At 41.1% G+C, this 16,192-nt stretch overlaps 1 protein-coding gene across 4 annotated transcripts in view; it reads right to left on the reverse strand.

Moving 5' to 3' along the window:
• Nucleotides 1-2,258: 2,258 nt before the first annotated feature.
• Nucleotides 2,259-16,192, reverse strand: part of Sytl4 (synaptotagmin like 4) — a 47,478-nt gene continuing 33,544 nt past the window's right edge. The window contains exons 10-17 of one of the 4 annotated variants that reach the window (XM_051141421.1): nt 15,716-15,811; nt 14,484-14,662; nt 14,100-14,202; nt 13,115-13,276; nt 8,513-8,621; nt 6,241-6,340; nt 5,341-5,549; nt 2,259-2,834 (exon numbers count right to left, since the gene is read on the reverse strand). In XM_051141421.1, coding sequence (XP_050997378.1) covers nt 2,686-2,834; nt 5,341-5,549; nt 6,241-6,340; nt 8,513-8,621; nt 13,115-13,276; nt 14,100-14,202; nt 14,484-14,662; nt 15,716-15,811 — 1,107 coding nt within the window. In that variant the 3' untranslated portion in view covers nt 2,259-2,685. The remainder of the gene's footprint in view (nt 2,835-5,340; nt 5,550-6,240; nt 6,341-8,512; nt 8,622-13,114; nt 13,277-14,099; nt 14,203-14,483; nt 14,663-15,715; nt 15,812-16,192) is intronic. The other 3 variants (XM_051141423.1, XM_051141422.1, XM_051141424.1) reach the window with 3 other exon arrangements.

Below are 16,192 nucleotides of genomic sequence, written 5' to 3' on the forward strand. Positions count from 1 at the left end.
CCAGCTGGGCCTGACCCTTGCATGGCAATGTTTCAAGGAACTGGGCCTTAGAACAACTTTAGGGGCTTTTGTTTTCATTTTGAGTCATCAAATCAATCTTGACTTCTGTAGGAACCTCCTTTGTAGTCCTTTATAGAATATGACTTAAGAAATCCAAGTGGGGGGAAAAGACAGGGATTAAGAATCAGGGCCACAAGCAGTCAGACACAAAGGGGCTGGCATGATGAGAGTCACTTAATTCCTTCCTCTGCAGCTCCCTTTCCTCTTCCCTTCTCCTCCTGCTCTCTTCTCCGTCCCTCTCTCCCTTTCTACCACTCTTTTCCTCCTCCCTCCCTGCCTCCTTCTCCCTCCTGTATCTCTCTCATACATACACACACACAAGGACAAGCTATGTTGCCACTCAGATGGCTTGGTGATATCCAAGGCATTCTTATTGTCTTCCTTTGTAAATTATTTCCATTTCTCTAAGGTTTTCTAGAAGAGATGAACCACCCTTTTGATTGAGGCTTTGCCCTTAACAGACACCTTTCTCACAGGAGGCAAGGGTAGAGTCAGACCCAGATTCAAAGTTCGATTCTGCCACTGATAAAGAGCTCGTGTTTCTTCAGCTGCAAGAAGGGAAGGCTCCTGCTTCGTAAGGTGTTGGAAACAGTCAGGCAATATTATGTAAAACGTTTTGTACAAGATACATGTTTCTTTTCCAAACACACTTTTGCAGAGGTCAAGAATCACTGGAGCTTTAGCTAGAAACTCAGAGCCTTCAATTTCAAAGGTGAGTTGTCTGGCATCTGTGATTTAGCTCTCAAATCTAAATAATGGAGAGATGAGGAAAAAATCTGTACCTCCCCGAGGAACTGAATAATCTAGAAAGAAGTACTGGTAGTAAGGAATGTGTCCCCTCATGCCTGTAGGAACATCATCTCTCTTCTTTCTCCAGCAAGGGTCAATCTACAAAGCCAACAGCTATTGGTACCTGAGAGAGAGAAAAGTGATGCTACCCTAAGATTCTAAACACATGGGACAAGGAATCCAGGCTCAGCCAAATATCAGGCAGCAATGTGGGAAAAGGCCTATTTTCTTCTAGTATACAAGATGCATTTCTTTCTCTGGTTCTGACCTTCAAGCTATGAGTGAAAGTGATGGCAATAAGTCAGGACATCCGAGACAAAAGAAGTCTGATGTAAACAAATGTAAACACTCAAGTGAGAAAGCTTTATTGAAACACACACATGCATGTTGAGGTGGAATACCAAAGAACAAGAATGTGCCTGGGCTCTTGAGTTAGGCTTCCATTACAGTAGCAATCCATATTGAAGGGATCTTCAAAGAACATTCTATGCAATTCATACCTACAATGTTAACCACTCTAGCTGCCTGCAGTCTAGTGACCTTACAGGAAAGTAAACTTACAGCTGGCTCCATTGACAGGGATTTCTTCTCTGGTATAGACACCTTCCACATACACCTTTGTATAGATAGACAGACTGATATGAATGAAAAGTCCAGTTTAGAAAAGTGAGTAGCAGGAAATGAAAGCTCACTAGAACCCTCTTGTAAGTTTTGACACACTATTCCCATGTTATACCTAGGTCAAATTTAGGAAACAATAAAAAACGGGAACGGAAAATATATTAAGTCAAAAGTTAGAATAGCTGTCTGGGTCCATCTACATTTTCATGGGGTGGTAATAGTCCCCAGCCTGGGGTAGCACTGTGTTGGTTTAGACAGTCTTTGGCTCTTCTGGCTGAGACAGAGGTATACAGACTGTGTTCTAGGTTGCAGAATATCCCAGACACAAACTTGAAGAAAACTATAGTACATGAGAGTAAAGATGTGTCATCTTCCATGAGGGAAATAAGGACATTTCTCTCTAATAATTTCTGTAACAGTGTAAAACAGGGAATTCAGCATGGGCTGTGAAAACTTCATTAAGAATCACTTAGATCATCTGGGATCGGCTAGGAGGTCTCACAGGGCATGTTAGTGTCTCAGTGAAAAAGCCATTATCTAATTAAAGTGATTTTTCTAAAGTGACTCCATTATAAGGCTCCCCAAAGGCCTAGGAAGGAACTGGGGAATTTTCGTTGCATTTCAAAGAAAACCACTATACTCAAGCATGGTGAAAATTACTTAAAAACAAAAAAGTTAAAAGGCAGGTTCTAGAAGTATATTAATGTAGATAATGAGATGAAATACAAACGAGAGGGGAAGGACTACTTTTATAGGCCATTCCTGTAGTCTACTATCTTTCATAATGAAACCCAGCTTCCAAGAGCCTTCACCTTCAATCAGGCTCACCTAGACCCCAAAACTCGAACTAATGTCAAAAACATGTCTAGGGGATGTAGGAATAAGAATAACAAGATAGAAGGTAGGGACTTGTTGTAAAAGGTTTTTAAAGGTAGTTAAACCATAGAAAGATAAAGGCAACTATGTACTCAGCAAATATACTAGACTAGAGATAAATAAAAACCATTTGAAAAGACCCTTATATTCTTGGGCTGATTTCACAGGAGGAACATGCCTGTGTCACACTAGCTAGTAAAATAAGATCTGCAGAAATATATGTTTATACAAACACACACACATACACATACACATTAAATTAGTAATCATTCCTTGTGGTTGCGTTGCTTCTTTTGACTTGGACTACCCAGGGCTGCACCTGTAGATGAGGACAGGGACTCATACACCCAGCTTCTGTTTGACCATTGAAGAACGTAGCTGCAGAGTTCCTTCTGCCCAAGACCCTGGGTACTGTCGCATCTTCTGCCACAGGCTCACTTCCTCACCAGTCGAATCCATCCAGTCCACCACTTCGCCATTACTGATCCCTGAGGAAAAACATCAGAGGAGACTGAACATAGTCCTCCCACTGAGCTCATCAGGGAGGATGGATTATATAGCAAAGGAATCCAGCCCAGAAAAGACATTGTATAGTGAAGATAAACTGCTGGGGACAGCAAGCTGGCAAGCTGAGTCTACAAATACTTGTGCTCCCGAGACAATTGGGTAGGTACAGGCTGATGATATAGGACTTGAAATGACATTATGTCAATGGAGGTTTGTTGCTTATTGGCCTGTTCAGAGCTCTGGTGTCTGACATCCCATACCAGAAGTGCTACCCTTCTGTCACTGGCAACTTGAGTTTTTGGTTTGTTTTTTAATTACAGTTAATTGCATATATTGTAAGAAGATAGTGGGCTGGCTAATAACTAGAGTATTAATCTACACATGGGACCTTGACTTAACATTTTTAGAAATTTGAACACCTTATCATTTTTGTTTTTATTGTTGAAGACAGGATTTCATGCTGAAACCATTGTTGGCCTTGAACTTGTGGCAATCTTCTGACTCTGTCCACAAAGTGCTGACATCATGGGCATGCACAACCATGCCAAACCTCTGAACGCCTTTTTCTACAGCTGTAAATTCTCGGCCTAAAGTTAGGATTATGTGCTCTTAATCCTATTCTATTGAATAGTAATTAATTAATTCAATGAACATGTCCTGAGTGCCTATTATATGCCAGTTTGGAAATATGATGAACACACAAAGAATGTCTCTACCCTGAGCAGCACACATGTGAATAGAAAAGACAATGAGTACAAAGTCCCAAAGTAGGAAGTAACTTGATATATTTGGAGAGCAGAGTAAAAGTTATAACAGTTGGAACGCAATGAGTGAGCAGGGAAATGATACAGGAAGGATAAAAAAGGAAGAGTCCAGATAACAAGGAGTCTGTAGACTTGGGAAGAATTTCTACATATGAGAAAAAGACACTGAAAGGCTTTAAACAGGGAACCAACATAAAGAAGCTTACATTGAAAAAATATCATTGTAGATGCTTTCTGTTAGTTATTCATATACGAGTAGTATTCAAGGCCTTAAGAATCAAGCAGATATGTCCAACCAGAACTGCATGGAGCTAAGGATAGTTATGAATGTGGTCCAACACAAGATCATAACTAATTAAAACAATGAAGTTTTTGTTTGTTTACTTTTTATGATTCTTTTGTAACTCAATTGCACAGTTCTTGAGTGTGAACACTATACTTGAAAATGTCATAATCAGGTGCGGTGGCACACGCCTATAATCCCAGCATTTAGGGACACAGGTGGATCTCTGTGAGTTCGAGGCCAGCCTGGTCTACAAAGTGAGTCCAGGACAGGCAAGGCTACACAGAGGAACCCTGTCTTGAAAAAACAAAACAAAACAAAAAAACCCAACAAAACAAACAAACAAAGCAAATGTCATTATATCACAATGTCAAAAGTTTGGATAGATGTAATCAAGACTATAAAAAGAGGAAAAATGAGCATTCCAGACTGAGCCCAGAAAGTACCATCATTTCAAATCTGAGTACAAAATGAAGAACCGAAGAAGGAGATTGAGAAGTGGTATACAATGGAATCAAAGGGAGTTGAAGAAGGCAATAAGTGGTAAGCATTTCAAGAAAAGGGAGCGATCTGCTCTATTTAGTGAAATAATCACCTCATTTTTGGCATGAACTCAGAAGAGCAGAAGAATGGGAGTTATATCACATGGACTAAGAATTTAAGGAAAGGCCAGGAAATAGAGGGCATTCTTTTTAGAGTGAGTGGGACATATGGCCAATGGAAGATTTACTTCTTCCCTAATCAAAGTAGGCCTGAACAGGTTAGTATATGTCTATTATCTTAGCACTAGAGAGGTAAAGGGAGGAGTATCAGGAGTTCAAGGCCAATCTGGGCTATATGAGATCCTGTCTCAAAACAAAGAAAGACATGAACAAAGAGATTGGTATCGCCAGAGAAGATATACATTCACCTTCAATAATCAAATCAAATGGCATTGATCACACAGACGATCACAGTTATTGTAGAAGCAGAACCCTTGAGAAGCAGTAGGTAACCAAGAATCCTTGAAGAATGAAGGTTTGCTGGCAAGGACCCTTCTCGCTATAGCAAGATAGAATACAGACATCACAATTCAGGTATTTAGGTAGTTTTGAATGTTCTTTTGTAGGAGGAGGATGAAGTTCCTGGCTTTCAGGGTCCCCTTTCTGTACATAGAACACTGTATGAATTCAAGTGTCCTAGCAGGTAGCAGGCATTCAATAAGTGCATGTTGTATGTTTATATAAAGGAAGAAAAATTTTGTCAGAAAAGAGCTTTATACATTGTTGTGAGCGAGAGGTGGAAAGAAAAGAGAGACACTTGTTGGATGTTTCTATAAAGGGAGAAAATTTCTGTCAAAAAAGAGCTTTGTACCTTGAGATGGGCAAGAGGTGGGAAGAGTAGGAGAGACAAGAGGCCTTTAAGACAAGTGGTAATCAGATGGGGAAGAGAGAGTCTCACCAGTGCCAACACCCAGTCTGACCCCTCCCAGGAAGTCATTGCTGGCCAGGGGCTCCCGGTCCCATACAGTCAGCTCCAGGCACATGTGTTGCAGATCTTCCAGCCTCACACCATTGTAGACAAATGTATGGTTGTAGTGGGGATTCAGAGTCTTCTTCAGCACAGGAGTTTTACGCTTACTGGCCTTGTTCCTCATGGGAAGGAGGTATCTGGCAGAGGGTGGGGAATCATCAACACCTACTCAAGCTGGCAAGATATCTCAGTTCCCTTGACCCTACCACAGGCTTAGCCCAGGATGGTAAGCCAGCACCCAGGTCCAAGTTCACAACCCTGCTTTGAATCTGCTGAGCCACACTTCCCACTACTTGCACTAGATCATCTACTTCCTTTAAACCTGGAGAGAAAGTGAGAATGTTAGTCATGCTGTGGCCGATGCTCTAGCAAGGAAGAGTTTAAATATGTGCTTCCACATTTCTCACTCAAAGTAAATGAAACCATTACGAAGTATGCATGTTTAGTGCAATAGGACTTCTTAGGGAGCTGAAGTCAGTACATGATACAGAGGAAACTTAGAGTGCTTCAAAATTATGGACAACAGAGCCCTGAACCCCAAATCTAGACAGTCATAGGACATGGAATTTCCATCTAGGATTAAGGAAGAGGTATAGTCTGAGAAAGTCAGAACCTGTCTATCACCCTCCCCTTTGAAAGCTAGCCCCAGAGTTGAGACCAAACTGATCTCAGACCAGTGCAAAGGCAGTGGTAGAGATTGTACCATTACCTAATTTCAGAAACAAAGCTACTGATGAGGGTAGGATCTACTGTGGAGAATTACATTGAGTTCCCCACTAACTTGATTGTTCTATAACTGGTTAGTTTGATGCTGGTCCAGGGACTCACCCCTTGACAAAGCTGTCTGAAGTCCCTCCTGATTTGGCAGCCGTCAGGTTCTTGGCTTCTTTGATCCACACCTGGAGTTCTCCCCCTTCCCCACCTTTACCTGTAAGGGATGTCGGCCATTGCAAGTGAACGCCATGCCACCAGGTGTATCCTGAGCTTTAACTATATAGCATTTCCTCTCCTTGCTTTGGGATACAGCAAACTCCTTAACTGAATCATGCCTGCATCCTTTGTTCCTAGCACAGTGCCCAAGCATAAGCAGTAGGAACTCAATTAATAAACCCGATAGCAACAAATGCTCATTAAAAGCTTGCTATGAACCACATGCCACCTTAAGCATTTAATTTCTCCATTTAGTCCTATGAGATACACACTATTGATTGTCCTCATTTTATACATGAGTCAACTGAGGCTAAAAGAAGCAGAGTTGCCTGTCATTTGCAAACCAATTAAAGCAGGAATTCCTCTGCTGAGTCCTTGGCCTCACCCCTTACTGCACAGGACTCACCAGAGCACCACCAATTTCCACCCTCCACCTACCATTCTGAATATCCTTTCCCCAGACTGTTCTCTTGCCCTCAGTCTAAACACATGCTGAACTTAATGTTTCTTTCTTTTTTTTTTAATATCCATTTTAAAATAAAACCTCCCTCCCTTCGATCTAATCCTTTTGAAGCTGTTCTCTGTGCCTTTCTTTCCTTTCAGGATCACTAATTACACCGGCAAAGAATTGACCACGCACATCACCTCTGCTTCTTTGCCTCATCCACTCAGCCTAGTTTCTTGTGAAAATCAGATTCCATCCATACCTTCCAACCTAATTGTAACAAGCTGTTATCTTCTCAGTCCTCCTCTGGCCTGGCTGCTTAGAGTGTCTGGAGAGTGTTGGCAGCTCCTGGTCACCTCCTCTTCAAACTCCCTGATAGCCTTTCTTTCCGTGTCCTGATAACCCTCTCCCTCATTGACATTTTCCATCTCTTCTACGCTTTAAATGGTGCTGTGCCCAAAGGTTCTGTCTTCGCTTCTCTTCTAGTCATTCTCCACACACGCCACACTCTTTGGGACGTAGTGCTTCCTCAAATCTCCACTTTGGTTTACCATTGCCAGCAGATCAAGTTGAACTCTTCATTCAAGCCCCTTTTTCTTTTTTAGTTGGCTCCAGACTCACTTCCGATCCCAGCTGTACTCATATACATACCCATTCACATCGTAACTCCAGCTCCACCATAACTGAGGATCACTGACCTACGACTTCACAACCCCACATTTATTAGGTATATATAGGCTGAGCTTTTTTTTTTTTTCAAAACAGAGTCTCATGTAGCCCAGGCTTGCCTCAAATTTACTATGTAGCTAATCACCTTCTGATCATTCTGCCTCCACCTCGCAAGTGTCAGCTTATTAAGTGCTCTGTGCATACAACAGAGGTCTTTATATGTGCTATGCATGCACTATATGAACTAAATTGCATCTCCTACTTACAATCTTTATAATTATTTTTCTTTTGTTTTAGCTTTTCTTTTTTTTTTTAAGATAAGGTCTTACTCTATAGCCAAGTCTGGCCTATAACTCAGTGTATAACCTATCCAGCTTGAAAATTCACTTTAATCCTCCTGCCTCAGCCTCCCAAGTGCTGGGACTATAGGAACCCACTACTTTGCCCCAACTACCAAGCTCTTTAAGAACCTGTTCAAGCTCCGTCCCTTCTTCCAAAACTGCTCCTCTCTTTTATCTTTGTTCCTTTGTGCCTGGTATAATCTCAAGGTCCAGTTTCAATATCACTTCCTTGGCAAAGCACTCTCCAACACCCTCATAGGTGGCTAGTTTGGACACATGATGACTTTTCTTAAAAAATGTGTCCTTGGAAGACAAATACTATGCTTCTCTTCTCTAAGCATCCACAGTCACCAGTACCGTGTTGGCCATATTGAGTGACTTAGCCATGCCCTTCCTAGTCTTCATACTTTACCACTCCTTCCAAGCACCTTTCTCGGACACAAAGCTCCTATTCTCTTCTGCCTTCTTAGTAGCTTGACAATGATGGACTAAGACCAAATCACATCAACCGCCTAAAAGTCATCTAAAAGGAATGCCAGCACTTTGGTATTTCCTTCCACTTAAGCTTGGTAAAGGCTTCCTTAGGAAGGGACTCCTGCCTACAAGATCCAGGAAACACCCCAGTCTGCCCTAGCCAACAGTGCCAGCAACCAATCTCTCATAGACCCTGTATAGAAGCCTACAAGCTGGATCCAAGGCCCCAAAGAAAACTCACTCTTTTTCCGGTCACCTCCAACAGGGGGTTTGGAGGCTGGGATGTATTTCAAGGAAACCACCAATTCGCCTTTGTGTGCTGGCAAGCCAGCCAGGGACTCGGCACTGATCTGAAACATAGGGAAACCCAACCAGTGAAATCAGCCCTCTCAGGGAGCACTGGGACCTCTCACCCTGGGAGGATTATAAACTTGTTCCCATAGGACAGTGTGGTGGTTCGCCTCTGTAGTCCTAGCACTGGGGAGGCAGAAGTGAAAGGACCACAGATTTGAGGCCAACCTGGAACACACAGCCAGACTCTATCTCAAAAATAAAGAAAGTAAATAGATACCATTATCCTAAGCACAGGCTCGTGGCACAAGACAGTCCCTTTTTTATGGCTACAATCCCACAGCAGCTACGGTTTTCTTTGGCAGTCTCTTCGGGAGGAGATCCAGAAGAAGTGAGGAACACTACTGTGCACTCTGGGGATATGATTACTAGATTCCAAATAATCCCAAAGATATGCCAACAAGATGGCCATAAAAATCACAAAGGAGCGAATGATATATGATTGAGAATCTTGCTACCAGAATTGTTAGTAACAGCCACAAAGTGGAAGCAATCTAAGTATCAGTGAATGCAGGCAGGGTTAAGAGTGACTTTAATGCCTTCATGTGACATGTGGCATGAGGTTCTCAGAAAGAACACAAGCTATCTCTGAAAGCCCACGTGCAAGTAAAGACAGATCACTGCAGAAAAGAAACCAGCTGGCTTTCCTCTCCTCAGTCATAGCATGAACATGATCTTCCTCTTAAAATCCAGCTAGATAAAACAGAACCTAGACGACTCCAGCCATGCTACCTATCCTGGCCATGTATCAACTGTTCCTAGAAATGATTTTTTATTCAAATCCTGGTTGAATATAACACATACTTAGTCATATACCTATAAAAATCTATCTTGTACATGTTGGGTAAAATAAACCTAAATCTATGTTTTCATTTATATCCTAAAATAAGACTATATCCAATTTGTACTTTCTGAAAAGGGAAAATATAACAGATATACTTCCTAGTAAGTTAATAAAGCAAGAATTAGAAGAAAATCTCATATTAAGTATAAACATAAAATATACTAAAAATATACATGTGAACTGCATTGTGTAATCCTTTGTATCACTGTCTCTAATATAGCACTTACTATTTTCCAGACAGTATTATTAGAGGCATAAATATATCATTAATTCCTAAAGTAATCTCTATGATATAGGTATTACCCTCATTTTTGGGCTAATGAATAAAGAAACAGAGAGGTTGAGTCATTTTCCCATAACACACAACCAATAATTAGCAGACCCAGGATTCAGATTCAGATACCCTGGTTCCAGAGTCCATGCTTTTTCCCATTAGACCAAAGAAAACAACCCAAGAAGATACAGAAGAATCCAACAATAGGGAGAACAGACTGGAAAAAAATCAAAGCGACCTTTCTTTACTTTATAACATCATCAATAGTATCCTGTTTGTGAAAAAGACATACAACCACTTCTTTAAAATAAAGGTACTTTCAAAGGGGCAGGGGGGTTGTGCTGGTTTTAGGGTGAGGTAAAAGGCTGCTACACAGATTTTAACATTTGACAGTTTGCTTGTTTGCTTCAGTGTCAGGTATCAAGCCCAGGGCCTCACACCTGCTAAGCATATAATCTGCCTCTGAGATATGTCCTCAGCTCTGACTCACATATTTTTGGGAACATCTCTCTACCTCTAGAATCCTTGGGCCAAAAGGACAGGAGTCAAGTTTCCTTTTGTTCCTTTTAGAAAGGCCAACAGTTAGCATAGTACCTGCTTGACTGAATGGGTATAACAGTGAGTGAACACAAGAGTCAAGGACACAGAGCAAGTAGCTCTGGGCCGCTGAAGTGCTTCACTCTCTTAGCTCACAGGGTATTGCTTTCCTTATGCTCCAGTTTTCCCCAGCACAAGCAGATGTGCCCTTTCATCTACCCATGTTTCTTGAGACTGGGCAGAGCTACATCCTCCCCACTGAGCATGCTGATGCTGGAAGGCATAATCTCCTATGTTTCAACAGGCAGACTGCATATCCAGAATAAACAAGCTAGTCTGTGGGGAAGATAGAAAAGAAGTGGGAAAGAGTTGTCATCAGGAGAAAACAAAATGCCAACACATGGATTGTTGGAGGTGGGGTCAGAAACATTAAATATAGAGTCTTTTATATTAAAAGGAAATACATGATTTTTAAACTTTTTAGCTAAAAAATTAGTTTTTAAAACCCTTATTTTATGTATAGCACATACAGTTTACATATTAAATAACACTATAGTAATAATGATTTGATAGTTTTAAATATAAGATATAGGGAAAAATTTTCAAGGTATTAAACTTTATAGAGGAAGATAAAATAGTATTTTGTTTCATAAGCCATACAATTTATTAATTCCTAGAGTGTTGACTATAGTGAACTCTTAAAAATCCAGAGTTTAGTATTAATTAGAAGCTGGCAGGCTTGTTTCCACAGCACATTTTCAGTCTTCTGAAAATATTTCAAAAGAGCACATACTTTCCTTTTAATGGAAGAGATTTTTGGGTGGCAATTCATGGTGGTTTACAATGCCATTTGCAATATAATTGTACTAACTCCAAGCCACTGGAAGAATGATTTGCATGACAAATTCTTAAGAAATTCTAAGGCTCTAATAAGCATGATAGTAATTGCTTTCCTGCTTTTATGACTATTTAAAGTGGAAAAAATGTAATGTCACCAAGGTTTTCTGGAAGGCCACAGGCATTAAATGACTAGAGGCATAAACTACTCAGCTATTTGGCCCTAGGGCTTCCTGTGACAACTACTTTCCCCAAAGAAGGAAAGATAAGGGTCAGGATATGGCTCATCAGCCATCAGCACAGCACTTGTTTAGCATATGTGAAACTCTAGGTTGGATCACCAGTACTGAAAACAAACAAACAAAAAGGAAAAAATATAGGACAACATAGTTTTAAAACATAACAATTTAAGTACCCACTAGTAGGGGTTTAGTAAATCAATTTATAATATAAAAATGTGAGAGAATATTATGTAGCAAGTAAAATGAAATAAATCTGTAAGTAAAGGCATAAAAGGATACCTATGATAAATTGTTAATATATGTGTTAGAATATATATGTATATATATAATACATATGTATATATGAACAACAAGGTTTATATGAAGTCACTTGGGTCAAAAAAGAATACCATATGTATGTGTATGTATAGATAATAGATAGATGGCAAGTTAACATCTGTACTGCTTAGTACAAAAATTCTAGAAGTATACTTAAATACTTAAGAATGGCTATTTCTAAGTAATGAGATTTACTTTCTTTTTACATATTTTTGGTTGTTTTATTTTTTTAAGATTTATTTATTATGTATACAGTATGCATCAGATCACATTATAGATGGTTGTGAGCCACAATATGATTGCTGGGAATTGAACTAAGGACCTCTGAAAGAGCAGTCAGTGCTCTTAACCACTGAGCCATCTCTCCAGCCCCCTCCCCTTTTTTTAAAAGATATTTTTGATTGTTTTAACTTGGAACTAGATAGATAGATAGATAGATAGATAGATAGATAGATAGATAGATAGATCACTTTGCACTTAATATTCTTAACAGGGTAAAAGTTCAAAAGTTTAAAACAAACAAACAAACAAAAACCCTAAAAGACAATAATAAAATGGAACAGTTAGAAGAGAATCTCTCTTCTACATCAGGCCCTCTTCCTAGAGGCAGCCCTATTCTGAGCTTCTTGACCATCCTTGCAAATATATTCTATGTGCTGTGCTTTGTTTTAAACATTCAAAATGTTATTATAGCTTTTAAAGGGGTTTGTCTTCGATTTGTTGTGATAAACAGGAAGTTGCTGCCTAAAGGTCTCTGATGTAGCTATTTAACCAGAATGGTAATAAGCTATGGATGGAATGGTGATTATGCGCTACACACTAAAGGATGACTTCCTTCAGTCCCATATCAGGGAGTAGCACTGCTGTATCATTTTGTAGAAGGCTAAACTGACGCTCACAGATGATAGGTGAATTCGCTGCATTACCAGTAAGTCACAGAAGCAAGATTCTAGTCCTCATCTGCATTAAGCTACCTATCACTATGATGCCACCTTACTACACAACCATCTGAGGTCCCATCTCTAAGGCAAAAGTCCCCTGCCCTGTGCACAGGACCAAGAGGACAGCCATGTTTTGCCTCTTGCTTGAAAAACTAGAAGTTTGGCTTAAGAAGACGTATAGATTAGGAAACACCCCAAAGGTTAGACTTGAGAGGAAGTGCAAGTTAGGACGTCAGGATACAGTCAGGCACTGGAAGGTTAGCAGAAAAAGCTTGGCATGCTGTAGCTTCCTGCTTTGCCTGGTTTACACAGAAGAAATTGCTCCTGCTTACCAGGTGCAAGAACCTCTGAAATTGCTGCCAAACTCAGAAAGGCCAGAAGGGTGCGGCAGAACTCTACAGACAGCTCCATGCAAAGCCACTTCCGACACAGACCAGCAGAGGTCACTGCAGACAATCCACCTGGGAACCAAGCTGTGAAGAGCTTTGAAGCGGACTACCTTTCCATGTAAAGGGAGACAATGGTCCAGCTTCTTATCCAGCTTCCAAGAGTCCATGTGGACCTCCGCTTCTCCAAGGAAAGTGTTTCTGCCGAAACGACCATGATGCCAAACGGAAAACTGCAAAGTCCGCTGAGCCAGAAGAGATTCTGAAATCTCATACTGTGAATGGAAAGGAAGCAGCCCATGGTGGCCAGTTAGGAGTTATTCCTCCACAATGAACTCTTCCAAACCCAAAGCAACCTGTCCCCATGATCTGTACTTCAGCGTACCAGATGGTTTTAGTTGTCGAGTAAACTCGTTATCACAAATTACTTTTACTTTTTTAAATTACATTTTCCTTATTTGTGTGTGTGTGTGTGTGTGTGTGTGTGTGTGTGTGTATGTGTGTGTGTGTGTGTGTGTGTGCAAGCATGCATGTATGTGAGTACATAAATGCCGTGTGTATGTGTGTATGCACGAGCATGTCATGGCATGACTGTAGAGATCAGAGGACAGTTTGCAGGATTCACCAGTCTCTTTATACCATGTGGGTCACCTTGCTGTCCCTCAAATAACTTCTTTTTTAAAAGATTGTATTTTTGTTATTTGATGTGAATGTGTACCTGGGTATAGATGCACACCAAGGTAAGAATATGACATGGGATCCCCTGGAACTGGAGTTCCAGACAGCTGTGAGCCACCATGTAGGTGCTGGGAACTGAACTCAGATTCTCTACAAGAGCAGCCAGTGCTCTTAACTGCTGACTCATGTCTCCAGGTCCTCAAGTGTGTTTTTATACTGAGCCTTGTGATCATGTGAATGTCCAACTTTACAAAAATCTAAGGAAGTCTAATTCACCTTTGTTCTTGTCCCCAAGAGGTGAGGATATGGACCACATGCCATCCATGACTCCTTGGGCACAGGCACGGTCTTCCAGCCATGTTGAGGAAGCAAAGCTATACAAGACATAAAACCTTGTCCCCTCTCGGGTCAGATACATACCCTAAAGGTCTCATCATATAGTGGATTGATGGTGTCCCGCTTGATGCTCGTCTTTCTCTTTCCTTGGCGGGATTTGTCAGGCAGCAAATAAGTCTTCACATATCTAGAAACCAAGAGCCACACTAAATTATTTGCTAGCCTTTCTCAAGTTCCCCACACCCTCATCCCCCCCCCTTTTTTTTTTTTACTTTCCTGCTTGGCATATAATGAACTACTATGTCATAAATGTCATTTTTGCATTTTCTAAGTCCTAGGCCCTTTATTACAGCACATCTCACTATCCTTCCCCTAAAGAAGGGATCATTTTGACTCAAGAGGACCCAGACAGATTCCAAGGTCTACTTTCTCCTGTCAGGGTATTAGCCAGGTCCCAGAGGCACTCACGGGTTGGAACGCTTCTTCGCTTCATCAGCATAGGCCAGCTGGTGGCACTCCTTTACATGGATGACCAGAGTCTGCGTTTTCTGCTCAAACTTCAGTGAAAAGGCAATCTTGCCAGTCACAGAGATGTTCCCAAAATCACCAGCCTCACTATAGATGCTCATCATGCTGCCAATGGTACTCTGAGGGGAGAGCAGTTACAGAGGTCTAAGAAAGACACACTCTACATCCTTCGTTGCTCTCATCTTCCTTCATGCTAAAGCCAAAAGCCTCAGAAAGGCCTACAAGGAGCCAGTACTGCCAATAGTCCTCTACCCAGAGGGTAAGTCGGCGCCACTAGCACATCCATACATGTTTGGGTTAGTAGTTCTCCTGGCTCATATAGACTATCGGTGGCTCTTCCTCCCTCATCTTACACAGTCTACTGATAATTTTCCCAATCTGTAGAATGCTGAAGAGGAGTAAAGAGTTCTGCTACAGCTAAGTCCATCGATGGTATGTGTTATGTGTGTTGCAACATTGGCTAGAAGGTGTGAATCCCCAGTTTTAAAGGGGGCTTTAATGCTCTACTTTCTATCTAGCAGTATCTAGAGGGAAAAAAAGATTGAGGCAGAACTGAGAGCAGCCAGAAAGCGACCACTGCAAATATAAAGGCGCCCTCCTCCCTGGTAGCAGTCAGGTATGTGAGGGGAGCCCTACAGTTTCTTCCAGTGGGAGTGTGAAAATTTAATTACTCTACTTGCCAAATCTGTTCGTCTAAATAGCAGCCTTTGTACTTATGGTAGATATAGGCCCTGATTAGTAAGTGTTCCCGAGGCTGTTTTATATTGATCCCTATCCACACCTTGATGTCAATCTGGCAAAGATCTTTCTCACGATGCATCTAGTGTAAGAACAGGGAGCAGCTTAAGATGAAGAGGTCTGTTCTTGTTTACTTCATGGCCTGGCTATTCTCTTACAGGAGTTACAGTTACTTTTCACAAAGCTATAATGAAAGAATGGCCAGAGTCTTTGCTACCTCTTGGAGACTCTGCAGATGACCGGTTCAGGCTGTCACCTAGAAGTTACACTGAGCACCTAAGCCCTAATGTGAGGACAGAAACAAAGAAACAAATGTGTGCCCCTTCCCTAGGAAGAGTGACTGGGACAGTTTCCCCAGGTCTGAGGCTGCCCTAGGGAGGCTAGCTCCTTTTTCCTTCTGGGCACCCCATGTGTCTATAAGGCCATGAACATACCATGGAGGAGCCACTCTGAGTGCTGCCTCTGGCCAGTTTCTGGCGATGCAACTTCACCAGGTGGTCAATGTCCTCTTCTTCCTCTTCCTCTTCTTCCTGGAACAATGGAGACTTGAGAGTTAATAAGAGTAAAGTTCAAAAACCAATTGTCTTTCCTTCCATGAGGACCAAAGAGGGCTGCAAAAGCTCTGAGATCTCACGTGAGTATATATGCACATATCTTTTTAAAAAATATTTCATCTCAAAAGAATATAAGCATTTAATATTTTCATGGGAGTTTTGTAACTCTCCCATTTGAATACCCCACTCTAGTCATCTCTTTGTATGTTTGAAAATTTACTCTTATTGTTGTCATGGTTGTTGTTATTATTGTATGTATTTTCTGGTATTATTATTATTATTATTATTGTTTGAATGTGTGTGTTCAACCATGCATGTGCGATGGCATGCATGAGGAGGTCTAAAGACAATTTTAGG

Source organism: Acomys russatus, chromosome X (assembly GCF_903995435.1).
Source record: "Acomys russatus chromosome X, mAcoRus1.1, whole genome shotgun sequence".
In the NCBI taxonomy this organism is placed as follows: Eukaryota; Metazoa; Chordata; class Mammalia; order Rodentia; family Muridae; genus Acomys; species Acomys russatus.